The sequence below is a fragment of the Neoarius graeffei genome, chromosome 21 (genome assembly GCF_027579695.1).
Source record: "Neoarius graeffei isolate fNeoGra1 chromosome 21, fNeoGra1.pri, whole genome shotgun sequence".
In the NCBI taxonomy this organism is placed as follows: Eukaryota; Metazoa; Chordata; class Actinopteri; order Siluriformes; family Ariidae; genus Neoarius; species Neoarius graeffei.
The window spans coordinates 55507046-55529785 of record NC_083589.1 but is presented as its reverse complement, the minus strand read 5'-3'; the positions used below and the strand labels follow the sequence as shown (position 1 = coordinate 55529785).

Genomic DNA, 22740 nt, shown 5'->3' with positions numbered 1-22740 from the left:
TCACAGAGCGCGCGAGTGAAGTGCACGAGCAGTGATTCGGGACTGAGCCGCTGTGTGTGTGATCTCAGTGCATGTCGGGCATGCGCGTCACTTACCACTTGCAAGTGGAAGGATGGCAAGCCTAAAGACAATCATAACTACACAATGGGCAGTATTTGCATCAGTATTTGCAGTATTTTCATACTTTTATACTCTTTAATGAAAGGTGATACAAGGCGGAAGTCCGCGCCGTTTTTCAGCAGTCGCGTCACATGACCAACGCCAGCGAATCAGGAAGGTGGATGTCACAGTGACGTTGTCCAATGACGACGCCAGCTAGAGCTCAGCACAGCGTATCCGCGTATTCTCAATGTTTACACAGCACCGGACCAGACACGATCTGGATTGAATACGTGGACCCTGGCGGATTCCCGTTTCCCGGCGTTTCCAGGCGTTTTAATGTAAACGGACAGTGCATCCGCGAAGAAAACGAGACAGATACGGTCTAATGTAAACTTGGCCTTAGATTTAGTCCCTAAAATATCCAAACAAGAGGATAATAGTTGCTACATGCTACAATCAGCATTAGAACACATTCAACTCCAATACAATCAACCCTTACATATATTTACTGATGGTTCAAAAAAAGATCTCAGTTGTGCATCTGCCATTGTAATAACTTTCAAAAAGATTATTAAATCTCAAACGGTACTATCTCTAGAGCTGAGTTAATAGCAATTACAAAGGCTTTGGAACTTCTCATTGATAAATCTCTCCCTCAAAGTGTGGTATTTTCTGACTCCTTGTCTGTCCTTCAAAAAATTCAAAAGGAAGATAATGATATAGAGTTATTAGATTTCCGATATCTTATGTATCAGTTTAAACATATGGGTGGTAAGGTTGTTTTTTGTTGGATTCCAGCTCATGTGGGTATTATAGGGAATGAAATGGCTGATAAATTGGCCAAAAGATCAGTAAATAAAACCGATTATGACATATGATATAACAAAACATATCAAAAGATGTTATTTTTACAATACGGCAAGACAGATGGGATAACTCTCAAACTGGTAGATTCTTCTACCGACTAGAACCAAATATTACAACACATACCACATATTATGAAACAAACAAACAAAGAAACAAACAAACAAAGGCTTAGATTTGGAAAAGACTTAGATTTGGAAAATGTCTACTTAATGATACACTATTTCTTGAAAAAAAAAACCCCTCCAATCAATGTACAACTTGTAGTGTAAAAGAAAATGTCAAATGCCTGCTTCTAGATTGTATCAAATATCCAAACTTTCATGATAAAATTATGCAAAAAAATGAGAAATAAACAATTAGAAATTAATATTAAAATTTACTGCTACATAAAGAATTTTATGATAACATTTATAGGTTTATTGCTGGAAAAGAAATAAAAATTTAATTTTGGAAAAAAGAAACTCGTGGGTGGCATGGTGGTGTAGTGGTTAACGCTGTCACCTCACAGCAAGAAGGTCCGGGTTCATGGCCGGCGAGGGCCTTTCTGTGCGGAGTTTGCATGTTGTCTGTGTGGGTTTCCTCCGGCTGCTCCGGTTTCCCCCACAGTCCAAAGACATGCAGGTTAGGTTAACTGGTGACTCTAAATTGAGTGTAGGTGTGAATGTGAGTGTGAATGGTTGTCTGTGTCTATGTGTCAGCCCTGTGATGACCTGGCGACTTGTCCAGGGTGTACCCCGCCTTTCGCCCGTAGTCAGCTGGGATAGGCTCCAGCTTGCCCGTGACCCTGTAGAACAGGATAAAGTGGCTAGAGATAATGAGATGAGATGTGCTTGGCCACAATATGAGAACTAGCAGTTCCAATACTTATAGGACACCAAATCACTTCGAGTTAGCCTGGGAAATCCCATGCTGCTTTGCACAATCGTTCCGATCTGAAAAGACAGCATGGAAACTATGGTCTAAAGGCTCGCCTGAGTTAGGGAGCCAATCAGAGAGTGGGGAGGGGTGGAAAGACGGTGACGCGTACTACTCGACAAACGGAAGCTTGTAGTTTATTTGGGACTGTTTACGGATCACATTTAACATGGCGGCGAGCGATACGAACCAAACTTTCGATCAAGCTTTAGACACTGTTCTGAATAGTTTAGAGCGAAAGTTTGTTTTAAAAAAAAAGAACAGCGTTTGGCGTTACAGTCTTTCGTTGACACGAAGACAGATGCCTTTGCCTTGCTCCTGACAGGGTTTGGTAAAAGTCTCATTTACCAACTAGCCCCCTTAGTGGCTAAGCAGATGGGGTTTAGCCAAACCCCGGTCGTTGCAGTAGTCTCGCCACTGACTGCCTTGGTGGAAGACCAGGTAAAGGAGGCAGGCGATCTCGGGATTTCTGCAGCACAGCTTGGTCCAGAGCAGGAAAATGCTATCAAGAGTTGCCTCTTTGTCGCTCTAACTACGTCACCGGGTACAACTGCCATGATTGGCCATGGGCTACGTATACGCCAAATGATAGACATTCGCAACGTCCAATAAACGGCCGTTGACAATCGTAAACCACACCTCCCCTACGAGAAATTCAATAGGCGGATTCCAGACCATATTTCACTTGTGATGTGGTCTGGTGTTAACCAGACTAACTTCGAGTGGGAGCGTCCCTAAAAGAAGCTCAAGTCAAGAGAGTGTGAATGGTTGTTTTTCTCTGTGTGTCAGCCCTGTGATGATCTGGTCCAGGGTGTACCCCACCTCTTTTGATTTAGATTTGATTTGATTTGATTTATTCGATCATAATGTAAAATGAAGTACAAAATACATTAAAATCAGGATTACACAAGAAAGCGCAAGCACTTATTTCCATTGTGGTCCCATTAAAACACGTAAAACAGCAATGGCAATGTTATGATTTGACTTAATATTGATTCACTGTACTATGTAAATGGTGAAAATAATAATAACAACAACCACAATAATAAAATAATAATAATAATAAATTGACTTAAATTGGGGCGGCATGGTGGTGTAGTGGTTAGCGCTGTTGGCTCACAGCAAGAAGGTCCTGGGTTCGAGCCCCGGGGCCGGCGAGGGCCTTTCTGTGCGGAGTTTGCATGTTCTCCCCGTGTCCGCGTGGGTTTCCTCCGGGTGCTCCGGTTTCCCCCACAGTCCAAAGACATGCAGGTTAGGTTAACTGGTGACTCTAAATTGACCGTAGGTGTGAGTGTGAATGGTTGTCTATGTGTCAGCCCTGTGATGACCTGGCGACTTGTCCAGGGTGTACCCCGCCTTTCGCCCGTAGTCAGCTGGGATAGGCTCCAGCTTGCCTGCGACCCTGTAGAACAGGATAAAGCGGCTAGAGATAATGAGATGAATGAGATGAGATGAGATTTCAAAAAGTATGACTAATACCTATGGATAACAATTATAAAGTAAAATGTTGTATATATTAATAGTAAATATTAAATGATGATTAAATGATGATAAAGATAATATAATAACAAATAATAATAACATTAAGGAAAAAACAACAAAAACATAATGAAAAATAGAAATAATCTGACTGACAGCAAACAATAAACAAAAAATAAAGTAATATAAATGATAATAAAAAAGTATAAAGTAATATGAATAATAATATTAATAACAAACGTTTTTATAGATAGAAATATGATAATAAGATCAACTAAACAACAGTGGAAAAAGGGGAAAAGCTATACAGACAACAGAACAGTAATAAGAATTTTGACTAAAAAAAAAAAATTAGTAAAATAAAAAGGTGTTATTTTCTTGCTGTCTAAGACCATTAAAGAGGTGATTCTTCACTGACAGTTTGAAACTGGACTTGTTCTGAATACTTTTAATACCTCTCACCCAGAGTCAGCTGGGATGGGATGGGATGGGATGGGATCCAACTTGCCTGCGACCCTGCACAGGATAAAGGCCCGGTCCCACTGCACTTACGGATGCAAAGAGGATGTAAAACGTAAAAAAATCTTTGCCATCCGTTGGAAAACGCTATGCATCCGTTGTGTACTCATTGCATACGTGCTTCATACGCTCTATCCATCGAGCATCCGTCCACTGTGATTTCATCCGCGCAAAAAGTTTTGAGCTGCACAAAACTTTTAGAACGGATGAACTTTCCGCTGTGTACGATGTAAATCCGCGACATATACGAGCAACAAACGTTCTATGTCCGTTATCATCCGTTAAACGTCTGCTGTATCCTCTCTGCATCCTCTGGGCATCCTCGCAACTCACATCCGCTGCAGCTGAAAACGGAAAGAGGGAGGAAAGATAAGGTACATAAAACATCTATTCATTGTTAGTAGCACGGAAATAGAAAGGATGTAAGCGTATGCATCTCGTATATAAAGTATTCAAAACGGACAAAGCGTTTATATCTGGGATGTATCTTGTATATTTAGGATGTCTGGAGTATGTCTAGAGTATGTAGAAGGACACCTAGCGGACAATCGATATTTTGTATAAAAAGGGGGAGAAAATCATCTAGTAGTAGAGATGTATCGATGTAGCCGCCAGCACGTCTTTCCGCTTTATGCTGACGGCGTGCGTGCTGCATCCCTTTATATCCGCGGAGCAGACGCAATTCATACCCCCTGCATGCGCAGTGAACGGTCTGCATCCGATATACATCCGCGCAACATCCCCTTTGTTTCCGTTAGGCGTACGTGATGCATCCCCTTCATCCGCTATGCATCCGCTCTTTCTGCTATGCGTCCGCTTCTCAGTTATCACCGGTAACCCCTTCGGAGCTGTCATCCACTTCCATCCGCTTTCATCCGCTAGGCTTCCTATGAACATGCGTTTAAGGCCCAATCCCAATTCTAATTTCTACCCCTTCCCCTCCCCCTTCCCCTCCCCCTTCCCCTTGGCCCTTCCCCTTGAAACTGAGCTACAAGGGATAGGGCTTGAAATTCAACCCCTACGTATTGGGATAGCCCTTCAACGATCGCATACGTCATCGCGTACCTCCGTCAGCGTTTACGTTAGCAAAACGCGACCAAATGCGTCATTGGCTGCGACCAGCCGCTACAGTCAGAGCCAGAGGCAGAACCAGAAATCTCTGCTGGCAGGGTGTGATTTGTTAACTAACACCACTGAATGGGATATCTTTGGCGCTTCGTGCACCACATCCGACAGAATGAGGTGTCAGAACACTCATGTAAACAATAAAAGCGAGAATAACAGAACAAAATGTACGCAGTCAAGCAACCGAAAACAATACTCACTCCCAAAGCTTTTTAGCAGCAGCTTGGATTTCAGAAATCGCTGCTCATTCTCAGCTCGAAAGCGAATCAAGCGGCGTGTTTCCTCTGGATAACAACTTAAAACACGTAAATAATGGAGAAAATACATTTATGACAATCTTTCGCCGCGGGAACCGCCATCTTTCTGAAATCCGCATGAAATCTCGCTGAAATCCGCATGGCATTGTGGGAAATCACTCAAACCCCTTCGTTCGGAGTCAGCTCCAGGAAAATCTCCGTTTGGAGGGGTACAGAAGCCCTACCCCTTCCCCTACCCCTCCGCGTTAACTGGGATTGGGATACCCCTACCCCTTCACGTGAACGCGCAAAATGGAGGGGAAGGGCCAAGGGGTTGGTCCAAGGGGTGAAATGGGATTCGGCCTAACATCCCCGCTATATACTACCCACGTCCGTTCTTTTCCGTTCTGTTTTCGCAAATTTTCGCTAATTTTGTCCATTTCTGGAGCGGATGACAACGGATAGAGCCACCCCCGAAATTTTGCTCGTCCGCTGTGTCCTTTTTGCATACGTTTTGTGTCCATCGGCCAGTGGGACCGGGCCTTAAGCGGCTACAGATAATGGATGGAATAATGGTCGACTGCTCTTCACTCGATTAAACCTGTCTGTAGATGTAACAGATCGGTAATGGGCTAGTCACGCCTTTTCTTACTTCATTCCCGGTGAATTTAGCAACACACAATTCAGCTCATCTACACTGTCAGAGTGGAAAAGGAGTTTTTTATATAAATTAAGTGGGGAAACACCAGTGGAAATGTCGACCGCTCTGGAGAGTTATATTAACCGTATCCTTTTCCCCCCTGTGCGGTTGTAAAATGGATAAAAATGATCTTTAACTGATGGAGCACGTTAGCGATATTAGCTAACAAGGCTGTGCTTTTGCTAACATAGCGGCTAAAAGACTTAGCTGCTGAATTGTTTGTCTTTCAGGTTCAGCGAGTGTGTTCAGTTATGTTTGGTATTTAGTTAGATATCTAATTAAACCTGGGTGTTTAATTTTCAGTGTTGGCCTACTTCTCATTCAGGATGGCTAGTAAATAGGAATTACAGTACTGCATTGCTAGCACTTTAATTAGCTAGTGTTTGTGTGCTGAATGTTTGTGTATTTGTGATGAGTTTGGTGCTAATTTGTTGATTATTGCTGTATTTTTGTTATTCCTATTGAGTTGTGATATTGTTTATGGTTGTTGCATGTCATTTAGTGGGTGGAGAGAAAAATATCAACCATCTCAAACTTGAGTGATAAAGGTCAGGTTTTGTTGTTGTTGGCAAGAGTCTCTCTTCCTCATTCACTGTTTTCCAGAGATGTTCAACATCGTCAGTGAGAATGCAGTGCAGCTACATGGTTTTACAAAAAGAATTCATTCCCCTTGGTCTTTGTCCTGTTTTGTCGCATTACAAGCTGGAATTAAAATGGAGTTTTGGGGGGTTAGCACCATTAGATTTACACAACATGCCTACCAGATTTCTGTTTTTTCATCTTTATTATTGTTTGTGTCACAGTAAAAAACAATTACCACCTTTAACGCTAGACGGCCTTTCAGATTTTTCAACTGTAGGTCATAAAAAGAGTTTTCTCCGACATCCAATTATTTTTGTTTAGTGGACTGAAAGCTCCTGAGTTCGAATCACATGCCCCTTTTCCACCAAAGCAGGTCCAGGGCTGGTTCGGGCCCAGTGCTTAGTTTGGAACCGGGTTTTCTGTTTCCACTGACAAAGAACTGGCTCTGGGGCCAGAAAAACCAGTTCCAGGCTAGCACCAACTCTCTGCTGGGCCAGAGGAAAGAACCGCTTATGTCAGCGGGGGGGCGGAGTTGTTAAGACCACCAGCAACAATAACAAGACCGCGAAAGATCGCCATTTTTAAGCGATGAAAAGCAGCAGCTGTACAAACGCGAAGTCATCCATTATTGTTGTTGTTGTTGCTGCTGCTTCTGCGTTGTTTTTGCTTCGATATTCGCGCCAAGGTTTATGCAAACGTAGCGACGTAACTGACGTATACAGCGACGTAATGATGTGTCTTCTCTTAGCACCGCGAGCGATGGAAAAGCAAACTGGTTCTCAGCTGGCTCGCAAGTTCAACGAGTTGTGAACCAGCACTGGCCCCGAACCAACCCTGGAACTGATTTGGTGGAAAAGGGGTAACAGACTTCCAATTTTATTAGTTTTTTAAAAATAGAACAATTAATGAATTTAGAGCCACGTGGCCTTAAATTCTCTGCTATTTTTTCCTGCTTCATCATGACCCAATTCAAGATACGACGTCATGCATCATGGGCTTTCCCAAGGCATTGTGGGATACAAATTTAAACAGGAGAGAAAAATGGAGGACGTGAGTGTGCGAAACATGAAAGACCGACTACAGTAACGGAAAGCGAGAAGAAAAGACGTTATGCAAACTAATAAATATCGGCGCTCAGTGAGCACCTCGGTGTGATCAGCTGTTCATTTAGCGACAGAATGATGGAACTGTCAGTGCACGCTCAAAGGGAAACCTGCGCATGCGCACCCACACACGCGGACTTCCTCTGTCTGCTTGACTGTGCGAAGCGAGCGATTTCATGCACATTTGCTTTAATCCCATCAAATTAAATAACTTCCCAGCTACAGAATGGTCTGATATTTTGTGAGATATTACAGAAATAAACACATCACAATGACCACATTTCAGAATGAATTAAATTTCACCGATTTTATGAAATCGAAAGGCTGTCTAGTTTTAAAGTGGTGTAAATCAAATGCTGACTCCCACAAAATCCGTTTTAATTCCAGCTTGTAACGCGACAAAACAGGACAAACACAAGGGGATGAATACTTTTGCAAGACACTGTACCTGAGACAGATGAGTTACAGCAGAGAGTCCGTGCCATGACATTATCATGCCGTAGTGTCGATGACAGTATTGGCACGGAAGGTGGAGATAATCTGTTTGAGAAGGTGAGCGAGCCGGACAAACAAAAGACCAATTTATACGTCTGCATCGAATCTAGGGCTAAAGGGGGACGGATACTTCTGCAGACTCGATCTGCGCACGTTTTGTCATCCGCACAGTCTGCGCAGCACCCAAATTTCATGTCTTTGCAAAATACAGAAGAAGAGCATTTTCAGAACGTTTTTCTTCCTCTCGTTGTATTCCTCTTCTTCCAACATCAGCATTAAACACACTCGCTCTTCTCTCGAGGTCGCCATTGTCACCAACTGCCATGCATGCCTTTTGTTGTTTTTTTTTTTGCTTTTATCTTCTTCTTTGGGGGATTGCCCTCCTTTCAGACTTTTTATTTACGTCTGTAACCTTTATTTAACCAGGCAAGTCACTTAAGAACAAGTTCTTCTTTAGAGTGGCGGCCTGCCAGACCACGCCCTTTGCCACCCCTGGTAAGTCAGGCTTGGTTTTACGATACTCATAGTGCGCATAGTTCAGCTTCTACGCTGCAATTGCATCCACAACACAACAGAATCGAGTATCATGTGGAGACGCCCATGCACACGCACGTCCGTGTCCACATCGCCTGAAGCAGAGTTTGCTGAAGCAGGGTTTCCCATACATAGACCATTGTGTGGCGCAGCGCCACACAATGGATTCCTATCGCCACACAATCAGACTCGTGAGTTTGGAAAAAAAAAAATTCCGTTGCGTATCGTTCCGTTCATTCATAGTGCTTTTTCTTCTCGTTCACATGCGCGCGCACACCCACACAGAGAGAGAGAGACGGACAGGCGTGTCCACAGGCCTGCCGGTGCGCATATACCCGGACTGCAGGTAGGCCTGTTAGGTTAATTAAAAATAGCGCAGCCTTCCCGATTCGCCTTCCGACCCCTTATTTTAAAAGGTAACCTACGTCGTGCTCGTGATGAGCTTTTATCACAGCCTTCTTGGCTTACAGGAAACGGACATCCCTGAGTCAGGCTATAAACCAATTTTGATGCAGACAGTAGCAGCTTGACGCGAGGAACCGGCCTTATTGCATTATCCCGTTTCAGCAATGACTTCCCTTACGATAGGGCACTTGAGTTTTTTTTTTTTTTTTTTTTTCAGGAAGCCACGCAGAATGAAATGTTCTGATAGGGCATGCAGGCTTTGCACCAATTAGGGTAATGCTTTTTCATTATTGTTAGTTGCCTTGGTGTTACCTTAAATGGTTTCTTACATCTAATTATATTTTATTATTATTTTGTTACATTATACTATTTATTTCATTTTAGTATTGGTTGAGGTAAGTGTTGAGTTCAATATTTAAAATAAAAACCTCCAGCTTGTTTTTTGCAATTTATTCCTTGAATGTCAACTAAAGAATGATTGAAAGATTGCCACCAAAAAGGCAAAAAACTAAGGTAAAAACCAGAGATGCACCGATTGACCGGCTGCCGATCGGAATCGGCCGATTTTCACGTGATCGGCCATGGGTCAAAATTAAAATGCGCCGATTTTCTGCCTATCAAAACTTGTGTATCACATAGAGATGAAAGTGGAAATACTCGTAATTCGCAAGTAAAAAGACTGCAGCTACACTGGCAGCTTGAACATGCTTTCTAGTGCGATTGTGTTGCGCAGAACAGTGTCAGTCCTGCGTGCCTAACGAGCTCCGGCACGCGTGCCGTTAACAAAAAAAAATTAACTATATTTGGATATATTATATATCCAAATATAGTGAATTTTTTTTGTGCCAGATATTGGATGTGAAAAGAAGAAAATGTGTTTGTGGTTGTGTGAATTTCCCATTACAGGAATTAATACGTTAGCCTATTACCAAACATCTAGTTAGATTTGTACAAAGAGAGAGAAAAATGTCTTTTTGTTTTACAACCTTGGATGCACTTGATTCCATTGGAAATTACTCTACAAATACACATTTGACAAAGATGATAGAATGGCTATGGTATAAGTATGACTGGAAATTATTTTTGTATTTTGATACTGAATGAAGAAATGGGTTGTTCTATAAGGCATAAGTTTTCAGATCTAAATAGGCTTATGAAAGTGTGCTCCATAGCAGTAGGCAAATAATATATGGGGGGGGAGAGTTGTTTTTGTGCCAGATATTGGATGGGAAAAGAAAAAATGTTTGTGTGAATTTCCTATTTCAGGAATTAATATGTTAATACCAAACATGAAGAAAGATTTTACAAAGAACAATGTCTTTTTGTTTGTTTTCAACCTTTGAAGTGTTGAAAATTTATTACTGAAAATCTGGCAGAATGTTCTATTAAAGAAAAGATAAAAAGAAAATAGTCTTTGTGTGTGCTGTGAAGTGGTTTGAAAAAATGAAATCGGAATCGGCCAAAATCGGTATCGGCAGGTCACACTCCATGGGAAATCGGAATCGACCCAAAAAATTGCAATCAGTGCATCTCAAGTAAAAACTAAACTTTAACTTCAATTTTGGTGAGTAATTTTCATAAATTTAAAAGACAGGTTTTCCACCAACATCAAGCCCAGCAAACTAACGGCCTGCCCTGTAATGTAAAGTTGGGTCGAGGAATGAAACCAGGCAGGGTTCTGGTAAAAATTGTTTTAGCTGTCTTCTCTTAAAGAACTTAAAAGAATTTAGATTGAACTGAATAATCTCAAATGCTTCTTGTAGCTTTAAAATAGTCCCAGCAGGTGACTCTGAAGAAAAATACTGTGTTTGAACACCGCCCGCTGTAAACACTTTGCATACACCCCAATGACCGACTCCACCGACTGCCACGACACCACGGCGCACGATTTCCTCATCAGCACAGTGGAGCACCACAAATTGCTACCTGGTCTGTGGGAAACACCTGTGAAGTATACTTTCCCCGTAAAAATCCCACTGCACCACGAACAGCACATAGTCGAGCAGCGCTGTGGGTAATGTAGGAAACAAAGGTGATGAAATAATTCAATTTCATTACATTTAAAATCTTTCACGCCACTGAAGATCACATGCTGCTGATAAAGATTAAAGGAGAACTGAAGTCATTTTTAAACTTTATTTCTTAAGGCCAATTTATGCTGACAACCCAGTCCTCGCAGACGGTGTCGCAGACAGTGTCTGCGTAGCCCCCCCACCTTCGCAGACGCTCTGCGCGCACCTCCCAAAAATTGTGACCACCGCAGAAGCCTCGCAGACAAGAGGGCTCTGATTGGTCCACTCTACATCCGCTGTACACGCACTTCCGCTTCCCTGCTTTCCCGGTTTGTTTTTGTTTTCACGACCGGCATTTTTAAAAACACGAGCGAAGATGGAGCAGCATGAAGAGCGGTTGATTGAGGAAGTACGTACATCTATACGACTCCAGTTCTAGTCATTATAAAAAAAAAGTTCTACTCATTATAAGTAACCGGAGGATAAACACTCCACTAACCACACCCACCAACTACTCCTAGCAACTTCGCGCCCCCTTGCGTTGTGCCGGTGAATAACATCTCGCACGCCTTTACTCCCCGCTCAACAGTAAATTACAACTGTCTGCGAAAAGCTGTCTGCGAAAAGCTATCTGCGAAAGCCTTGTCGCAAGAGCATGCAGAGACCTTTAATTAACGTGTTATTCAATTACGTATTTGGTTTGAGTAACCTTATATCGTGACTCGTATTGGCAACTAATTGTAATTATTAAATATTATACTTATCGGCCTATTCGGTTTTTAGCCGTGTTGAATTTAGTTCGTTTGGTCCACGGCAGGCGTCGCTTATCCGCACGATCTTCACGAGACTTGTGCGAGACTTCGAAACGTGAAGTGTCAGCCAGGTGTCAGTGCCGCCATTTTGAAAACTGTTTTCCAAACGAAGTATTGCACAAAAACGGGTTTAAATGACGATTACTGCCTGCTTTTTTTCAAACTTTCCTGATTGCTATCAAAACAAACAAAACTTCCGGCTTGATTACATCAGCGTTCGAAAGAGGGCGCTCGCGTCTTTTGACAACGTTGGCAGATGTCGGTCACTTTGATTTCCGCTGTACGTTTTACTTCCGTCCTACGATGTCTCGCACAGGTCTCAACGAATCTCGTTTACGGCCATTGCTTTGACATATGGACTGATATATTACAGAGCGTATTTCAAACACTCAGAACTTGCTGTAGCAGCGACAAAATAGCGATCAAAAATGCATTCCGATATTTAATAAAATGAGAGAATTTTGATGATAAATTTGCCTTCAGTTCTCCTTTAATGTGCAACTTGTTCGGGTTGGAACGAGTTTTTCCTTGATGGTCTCTCATAACTTTAAACAAATGCAAAATATTGAGCTTTCACAAAGATGGAGAAGGGTGTTTAGAGTGAAGGGAGACATAAAGACAAAAAAATAATAAAGGAAATTCATGAAAATGCAAAAACACACTGAATATCTTGTTGGTTTCAGAGGGTGTGCACGTTTTTCTTTGACACTCAACAGTATGTTCTGTGTAGAGTAGAGGAATGATGTGTGTAATTGGTTTTTGTTGTTGTATTAATACACACACACAGCTGTGTAAATGTCCTTAACTGGCCTGTGAAGGGACTGTCGCCATCATTACGTCAGATGGACGAATGATTGTGGTGAGTATCGTTTTATTTCCACACTTTAGTGTTGCGATGTCGTTCACTGCACATATGATGCTAACAAATGTGTATATTTGTTATATTAATGAGGTTTTCAGGTCATAAACCTGCTACTGGTAACCATGTAATCCAGTACTATCTGTACATGGTCGGGTCGTTGGCGACTAAACCGGAAACCCCAGCAGGTTTTCCTGGTGAAGAGGGTGGCTAAGCACCCCGCAGGACGAAAAACAAGACCTGTCAAAGGGTGGATGAACTCGTCAGAGTCAACGGAACTAAGGGTGCCCTGTGTTATCACCTCAAATGGGCGGTGACGCGTTACAAAGTACAAGTCCCTGGCCAACCAGTGCAGTGATGGGAACAGCAGTAGCTGTCCTGGCTAAACTGCACCAAACCCAGTCACCGAGAGAGTGACATTAGTAACTTGCAAAAGCTAGTGTCACTTAAACTCTTTGCAAGCAGCTTCTCTGTAAATTCGGAAGCCGAGGCAAGGGTAGACCAAGACTATGGTATAAAGACACTATAAAACGGAACCTCAAGCACCTACGAATAAATCTTGACTCCTGGCCCTCCATAGTGGCCGACCGTTCATCATGGAGACGTTGTACAACCCCGATTCCAAAAAAGTTGGGACAAAGTATAAATTGTAAATAAAAATGGAATGCAATAATTTACAAATCTCAAAAACTGATATTGTATTCACAATAGAACATAGACAACATATCAAATGTTGAAAGTGAGACATTTTGAAATTTCATGCCAAATATTGGCTCATTTGAAATTTCATGACAGCAACACATCTCAAAAAAGTTGGGACGGGGCAATAAGAGGCTGGAAAAGTTAAAGGTACAAAAAAGGAACAGCTGGAGGACCAAATTGCAACTCGTTAGGTCAATTGGCAATAGGTCATTAACATGACTGGGTATAAAAAGAGCATCTTGGAGTGGCAGCGGCTCTCAGAAGTAAAGATGGGAAGAGGATCACCAATCCCCCTAATTCTACACCGACAAATAGTGGAGCAATATCAGAAAGGAGTTCGACAGTGTAAAATTGCAAAGAGTTTGAACATATCATCATCTACAGTGCATAATATCATCAAAAGATTCAGAGAATCTGGAAGAATCTCTGTGCGTAAGGGTCAAGGCCGGAAAACCATACTGGGTGCCCGTGATCTTCGGGCCCTTAGACGGCACTGCATCACATACAGGCATGCTTCTGTATTGGAAATCACAAAATGGGCTCAGGAATATTTCCAGAGAACATTATCTGTGAACACAATTCACCGTGTCATCCGCTGTTGCCAGCTAAAACTCTATAGTTCAAAGAAGAAGCCGTATCTAAACATGATCCAGAAGCGCAGACGTCTTCTCTGGGCCAAGGCTCATTTAAAATGGACTGTGGCAAAGTGGAAAACTGTTCTGTGGTCAGACGAATCAAAATGTGAAGTTCTTTATGGAAATCAGGGACGCCGTGTCATTCGGACTAAAGAGGAGAAGGACGACCCAAGTTGTTATCAGCGCTCAGTTCAGAAGCCTGCATCTCTGATGGTATGGGGTTGCATTAGTGCGTGTGGCATGGGCAGCTTACACATCTGGAAAGACACCATCAATGCTGAAAGGTATATCCAGGTTCTAGAGCAACATATGCTCCCATCCAGACGACGTCTCTTTCAGGGAAGACCTTGCATTTTCCAACATGACAATGCCAAACCACATACTGCATCAATTACAGCATCATGGCTGCGTAGAAGAAGGGTCCGGGTACTGAACTGGCCAGCCTGCAGTCCAGATCTTTCACCCATAGAAAACATTTGGCGCATCATAAAACGGAAGATACGACAAAAAAGACCTAAGACAGTTGAGCAACTAGAATCCTACATTAGACAAGAATGGGTTAACATTCCTATCCCTAAACTTGAGCAACTTGTTTCCTCAGTCCCCAGACGTTTACAGACTGTTGTAAAGAGAAAAGGGGATGTCTCACAGTGGGAAACATGGCCTTGTCCCAACTTTTTTGAGATGTGTTGTTGTCATGAAATTTAAAATCACCTAATTTTTCTCTTTAAATGATACATTTTCTCAGTTTAAACATTTGATATGTCATCTATGTTCTATTCTGAATAAAATATGGAATATTGAAACTTCCACATCATTGCATTCCGTTTTTATTTACAATTTGTACTTTGTCCCAACTTTTTTGGAATCGGGGTTGTACATCAGACTTCTTCCACACAGATTGGGTAGACTTCGTCCGTCATTAACGGACAGCACAGCAACTAGGGTGAGTGTTTGGTCCAGTTGTTGTCGTTCCAGCACCCTTACACAAACTTTTGTCCACTCTGGAGATTCCCAGATTGACTTTTTTTTTTTGATAAATAAGACACTGAAATAGTTGTATGTTAAGTTTATTGCAAATATACAGTCCTGTGCAAAAGTCTTAGGGACATGTGTAAAGAAATGCTGTCGACCAAAAATGGCTTAAAAATAACGAAATGAAATGTTTCAACATTAAAAAAAAATACTATAAACAGTAATCACTAAGCCATAGTAAATGAAACCAAGTCAATATTTGGTGTGCAACGACCCTTTTCTTTAAAAAACAAAACAAATTGGTAGTCTGAGGTCCAGTGAGTGCAGTTTTATGAGGAAATGAGCTGTAGGTTTTACTGAGCATCTTCCAGAACCAGCCACAGTTCTTCTGGACACTTTGACTGTCACACTCGCTTCTTCATTTTGCACCGAAACCCAGCAGCCTTCATTATGCTTTCTTTTTTAATCTGAAAAGTGCACTCTTATGGAATACGCTGCTCAGGTATAAAGATTTTTTTTTCTGTAACATTTAATTCTGTGCTGGAGGAAAAAAACGAACGTCTGGAACTCTAAAATGTTTTTGTAATGTTTTGACTCGATAATGTAGAAGAGTCATAAAATAGAAATCTCTAACAAAGTTTGTATGGGGGGAAAAAATAAGAGCCTAAGACTTTTGCACAGTACTGAATATTCTGATGTTCATCCTAAATGAAAGAGGTTCTTTATTTTACATGAAGTTAATTTTAATCTGCAGTTATATGGAGTACCCTCGTGTTTTCAGTTGGTAGTGTATTATTATTATTATTATTATTATAAAAATGTGTTCTCTTCTAGCAGCTTTCATTCATTCATTTTGATAGCACACAATATTATCATATCGCTTATCCTACGTGTATTACGTCACTCTATCCAATGGAGAATGAGCGTTGAATATGGTTTACGATATTGCACGGTTGTTAGACAACATGACGTCACACGTCAGAGATGTAAAACTTCCGTGCTAGCGAGCGACTGGGACAATTTGTAAACAAACATGGCCGCCAGGTTTGTTTCGTTAAATACAGAAGATTTTGAGAGAATTTTGAAAGAGAAAGACAAGTCGCCGGGTCATCACAGGGCTGACACATAGACACAGACAACCATTCACACCTACGGTCAATTTAGAGTCACCAGTTAACCTAACCTGCAGGTCTTTGGACTGTGGGGGAAACCGGAGCACCCGGAGGAAACCCACGCGGACACGGGGAGAACAAATAATAATAATATTGGCTAGCTTTTTTTTTGTATCACAGATATATTCGGCGGCACGGTGGTGTAGTGGTTAGCGCTGTCGCCTCACAGCAAGAAGGTCCGGGTTCGAGCCCCGTGGCCGGCGAGGGCCTTTCTGTGCGGAGTTTGCATGTTCTCCCCATGTCCGCGTGGGTTTCCTCTAGGGCTGTAACGATATGCGTATCGAAATCGTGATACGCAGAGCCACGATCCGTATCGCGATACAAGAAGGCAGAATCGCGGTACACCCTTTCAAACTTCTCCTCAGCCCAAAAACAGAGGCGCTTCCAAACTTCAATTTATGAATACTTTACTTTTTATTTGAATTACATTTTAAACTTACTTAAATTACTTTTATTTTTTTATATCTATTAGTAAGTCGTTTTTTCGCCGACCTGCAACAATCTTCTGCGAGTTACGCAACGTCCACACTCGCCACTGGCAGAGCATTCATTTCTTTTAAGCGGTCGCCATTCTGGTTGCGACGCGGGGAGCGAATCTGTAAACAAGCAGCTCATTGGCTGGCTAGGTGTGCCACAAGCCAATCACAATCACTTGACCGGAAAGGCATGCAGTGTTGCCAGATTGGGAGGGTTTAGGTGCTTTTTGGCTGGTTTTGAACATATTTTGGGGTGGAAAACGTTAGCAATATCTGGCAACACTGAAGGCATGTCTGCTTGGGCGGAAGCCTTCTGCGGCAGTTACATTTTGACACGCGAGCAATGTTTCACCATAAAAATTCCGTAATTTCCATCTGTTTTCCGCGATCACAGAAAATCATTGGCCCTATGAGAGTGAGACAGTGAGAGAGAGGCCCCCCCCCCCCAAAAAAAATCTTAACGGATTTACACGATTTGGAAAAATGACTTTTTTTCAGAACCGAAAAAAACAGAGCTTCCGGCTCAACAGTATTATTTTGAGAAATAAAACAATCTTTGGATATACATTTGTTCATTTTTGCATACATATTACTCATTCTCTGCAGTGGTCTGAATTATTTGTTATTAAATAGTTAATGTAAGTAAGTAAATGTTAATAAGTCAAATTTACTACTTTAAAAAAAATCGTGGGCGTATCGAATCGTGGGTCAAAAATCGTGATACGAATCGAATCGTGAGTTGGGTGTATCGTTACAGCTCTAGTTTCCTCCGGGTGCTCCGGTTTCCCCCACAGTCCAAAGACATGCAGGTTAGGTTAACTGGTGACTCTAAATTGAGCGTAGGTGTGAATGTGAGTGTGAATGGTTGTCTGTGTCTATGTGTCAGCCCTGTGATGACCTGGCGACTTGTCCAGGGTGTACCCCGCCTTTCGCCCGTAGTCAGCTGGGATAGGCTCCAGCTTGCCTGTGACCCTGTAGAACAGGATAAAGCGGCTACAGATAATGAGATGAGCTGAGCAGATATATTCCATTCAGCTAGCATGAGATTTAAATTCGTCTTCAACTTGTTCATGTCATGCTCGCTGGATGGAATATATCTGATGTACCACGGGAAAAAAAAAAGCCAGCCGATATTATTTAAATATGACTTGTGAATGAGAGAGGAGATGATTAATATCAAATCAGTTTGCACTTGTGCCCTTCTGAACAATTGTTGAATTTGTTCATGCAGTAATGTTTGTTTTTATATATATATATATATATATATATATATATATATATATATATATAAATTGATTTTTTTTGTGTGAGAGAGAGAAATGGGGTTTGATATAGCATAACATTTAAATCTGTGATTTATTAATAATAGTTTCCTTATTAACATGGATTAGAGTGTATTATCATACCAGTCATTCTGTCTCAGCCCTGGTTAATTATGACCGCGAAAGAATGATGTGATAATCTCTTGCACTTTTTCAGGGAACGCTAAAGGGATTTGACCAGACAATCAACCTCATCTTAGATGAAAGCCACGAGCGGGTGTTCAGCTCCTCCCAGGGAGTGGAGCAAGTTGTGCTGGGACTATACATTGTTAGAGGAGATAATGTGTAAGTTATTTCATGCACTTAAATTACCTTCCTCTTTAAGTTACAGCAACGACTTGGAGAAATTTGAGCTACGCAATTTAATGGCTGTCTGTTTAATTGAACGTTATTTAAAAAAAAAAAAAGCGTGTGGTGGTGTGGGAAAGCCGGTCAGATGAGATGATGTTGAGGCTGAATTCTGGGGCAAAATGAAAGGTTTACTTTTGTTGCTAACCAGACATTAAAATGCTAAAATGTGTGGTTGGGATACATGCATAAGGGAACGATTTCAGTTCAGGAATCATTTTCAGACCTATATAGTAGATGATGTGTTTAAAAAAAAAAAAGTAAATACTAATAGCAACGTGAAACCTTTTTTTTCCCCAAGTGTGAACCACAAATGTGAGCCAAAGCAGATTGCGGCACTTTTTTAAAAAAAAAAAAAACACAATGGACTGAGGCGAAGTGGAAAACTGTCCCAAGGTCTGACGAATCAAAAGTAGAAATTCTTTTTCAAAATCATGGACACCATGTCCTCCAGGCTAAAGAGGAGAGAGACCATCCGGCTTGTTATCAGTGCACAGTTCAAAAGCCAGCATCTGTGATGGTACTGTATGAGGGTGCATTAGTGCACATGGCATGGGTAGCTTGTACATCTGGGAAGGCCTCATTAATGCTGAATGATATATACACGTTTTAGAGCAATATGCTGCCATCCAGACAAAATCTTTTTCAGGGAAGGCCTTCCTTCTTTCAGCAAGACAACGCCAAACCGCTTTCTGCACATATTAAAACTGCATGGCTCTGTAGTAAGAGAGTCCAGGTGCTAAACTGGCCTGCCTGCAGTCCAGACCTGTCTCGCATTTAAAACATTTGGCGCATTATGAAGCGCAAAATATGACAAAGGAGACCCCGAACTGTTGAGCAACTGAAATTGTATATCAGGCAAGAATGGGAAAACATTTCTCTTTCAAAACTACAGCAACTGGTCTCCTCAGTTCCCAAGCGTTTACAGAGTGCTGTTAAAAATAGAGATGATGGGACACGGTGGTAAACACACCCCTGTGCCAACTTTTCTGAAACGTGTTGCTGACATCAAATTCAAAATGAGCATATATTTTTCAAAAAACAATAAAATTTCTTAGTTTCAATGTACTTTCGGGTTTCCGTGATTTGCAAATGATCACATTTCGGTTTTATTTACAGTTTACACAGCATCCCAACTTTTTTGGAATTGGGATTGAATTATTAGCTGTCAGAGAAATGTTCAGCGGACGGAACTTCATCTTTGTTTGTGTTACAGGGCCGTTATTGGTGAAATCGATGAAGAAACGGACTCTGCACTGGATCTCGGCAATATAAGGGCAGAACCACTTAACTCCGTAGTGCACTAAGTTTCTACAGTGTGTAAAAGTACAGACTCATTCAAACCACATCCACCGTATTTTCGACTGGATCTGGACCCCCCACATCCTCCCCTCCTCCCTCCTCTCCCTCCTCCTCATGCGTGGAGTATGTGCAGAAATGGAATAGAATTTTTCACATTGCTTTTTTTTAAATGCCTGGCTTTTTTACGTGTGTGAAAATACAATAAATTGTAAACATTTTTGGTGTAAACATTTCATTTTTGGGAAAGAGAAACTTTCTGAGAGTTCTGCTCATATCTGGCATATAGAAAGCTGTAGTGTGAAATGGCAATAACAATTTGTTGTTGTGTAAATATCCTGTTAAGAGTGTGTCACGTGATGTCAGTATAAATATACAGTGCTGAGCGTAAATGAGTGCACCCCCTCTGAAAAGTAACATTTTAAACAATATCTCAATGATCATAAACAATTTCCAAAATGTTGAAAACACAAAGTTTAATATAACATCTGTTTAACTTATGTGAAAGTCAGGTTAATAATATAAACTTAGATTACACATTTTTCAGTTTTACTCAAATTAGGGTGGTGCAAAAATGAGTGCACCCCACAACAAAAACTACTACATCTAGTACTTTGTATGGCCTCCATGATTTTTAATGACAGCACCAAGTCTTCTAGGCATGGAATGAACAAGTTGGCGACATTTTACAACATCAATCTTTTTCCATTCTTCAACAACGACCTCTTTTAGTGACTGGATGCTGGATGGAGAGTGATGCTCAACTTGTCTCTTCAGAATTCCCCATAGGTGTTCGATTGGGTTCAGATCAACTTGGCCACTGAATCACTTTCACCCTGTTCTTCTTCAGAAATCCAACAGTGGCCTTAGATGTGTGTTTAGTCATGTTGGAAAAGTGCACGATGACCAAGGGCACGGAGTGATGGTAGCATCTTCTCTTTCAGTATAGCGCAATACATCTGTGAATTCATGATGCCATCAATGAAATGCAGCTCCCCGACACCAGCAGCACTCATGCAACCCCACATAAGGACACTGCCACCACCATGTTTCACTGTTGGCACCAGGCATTTTTCTTTGTATTCCTCACCTTTGCGACACCATACAGTTTTGAAGCCATCAGTTCCAAAAACATTTATCTTGGTCTCATCACTCCAGAGTATAGAGTCCCAGTAGTCTTCATCTTTGTCACCATGGGCCCTGGCAAACTCTAGGCGGGCTTTTTTGTGCCTGGGCTTTAGGAGAGGCTTCTTTCGTGGACGGCATCCATGCATGCCATTCCTCTGCAGCGTACACCGTATTGTGTCACGGGAAATAGTCACCCCAGTTTGGCTTTCTACTTCTTTAGATAACTGCAGTGAACTTGCATGCCGATTTTCTTCAACCCTTCTCATCAGAAGACGCTCCTGTCGAGGTGTTAACTTCCGTGGACGACCTGGACGTCTCTGTGAGATGGTTGCAGTTCCATCTTTCTTACATTTTTGTACCACTTTTGTTACAGTATTCTGACTGATAAGTAAAGCTTTGCTGATCTTCTTGTAGCCTTCACCTTTGTGGTGGAAAGAAATTATTTTCTTTGGGGAATTCTGAAGAGACAAGTTGAGCATCACTCTCCATCCAGCATCCAGTCACTAAAAGAGGTCGTTGTTGAAGAATGGAAAAAGATTGATGTTGCAAAATGTCGCCAACTTGTTCATTCCATGCCTAGAAGACTTGGTGCTGTCATTAAAAATCATGGAGGCCATACAAAATACTAGATGTAGTAGTTTTTGTTGTGGGGTGTACTCAATTTTGCACCACCCTAATTTGAGTAAAACTGAAAAATGTGTAATCTAAGTTTATATTATTAACCTTACTTTCACATTATAAGTTAAACAGATGTTATATTAAACTTTGTCTTTTCAACATTTTGGAAATTGTTTGTTCATTGAGATATTGTTTAAAATGTTACTTTTCAAAGGGGGTGTACTTATTTACGCTGAGCACTGTAGCTGTTCCTGGAAGGCCTCAGCGTTTGGTAAAGAACATACCTTTAAAAAAAAAAAAAAACCCAGCATGTTCAAGACAGGAGCTATCAAAGCACATCTAAGACAAAGTTCTGAAAAGGTATCAGGGTTTGGTTCTAAAATATCCTGGAGTTTGAACAGCCTGCAGCATTAAATACGTTCTAAAATCAGGGAAAGAATATGCCTCAATTGTAACTTTGAGTCCACAAAAAGTCTGCTAAAGAAGGTCAGAGAGTAGCTCTAAAGGAGCTGGAGAAATCCACAACTCGGATTAGAGAAGCTGTTTACAGCCCAGCCATAGCATAGCCAGGACGCTCCACAAAGCTGGCCTTTATGAAATCTTGTTTGGAGACTCAGTTGGTGCAAATATGTGGGGAGGGAAGGGTTTTCTGGACCAATGAGACCAAAATAATTTTTATTTTTGGCCTTGGCAGAAACCTAGTGCTGCTCATCAAGCTAAGAACACCATAGTGACAATGAAGCATGGTGGTGGTAGTACCATGTTACGTATTACCCCTACCGTTTATAATGTTTCTCTGACTAATCCCTTCTTTTTCCATTTTTAGTAATGCGCCTAATTATACTCTACTATTATCACATGCAGTTAATAATAAAGCTGCTTCAGTACCACAGGGTTTTTACTTCATGATTGTAATACGGTATGCTTAGTTGTATTAATAGTTCTAATTATATTAATTTCTTTAAAATAATTAAATATGTAGTCGTAGAGAGTTTTTCTCTTCTGTTAACTACCCTTTGTAATACCTCCAATTACCCTGGGGATATGTGTTGAGAAACACTGATGATGTTATCAGCAGAGCCTGTTCACTTCCTTCCTATTAATGCCATTCTATTGAAATTGGCTGCAGTTCCTCTAGAGGGCGCTCGGGAGTTAATCCTCAATGAATGGGAGTGAATGGAATTAAACTGCTAAAATAATTATGTACACCTTCTAGACAAAAAAGCCCAAATTTAATTTGAGTTTTTAAACTCAAATTAAATTTGGAACTAAACTGTTCACTTCCGGGCGGCACGGTGGTGTAGTGGTTAGCGCTGTCGC

The 22740-nt window shown here is 41.4% G+C and overlaps 1 protein-coding gene across 1 annotated transcript; it reads left to right on the top strand.

The window, feature by feature from the left end:
- The first annotated feature begins 5883 nt into the window (after positions 1-5883).
- On the top strand, positions 5884-19905 carry lsm8 (LSM8 homolog, U6 small nuclear RNA associated). The gene is made up of 4 exons (XM_060903379.1): positions 5884-6028; positions 12705-12745; positions 18185-18312; positions 19592-19905. Exons 1-4 carry the CDS (start codon positions 5998-6000, stop codon positions 19680-19682), a joined length of 291 nt encoding a protein of 96 aa, XP_060759362.1. The 5' UTR covers positions 5884-5997; the 3' UTR covers positions 19683-19905.
- The last annotated feature ends 2835 nt before the right edge of the window (positions 19906-22740 follow it).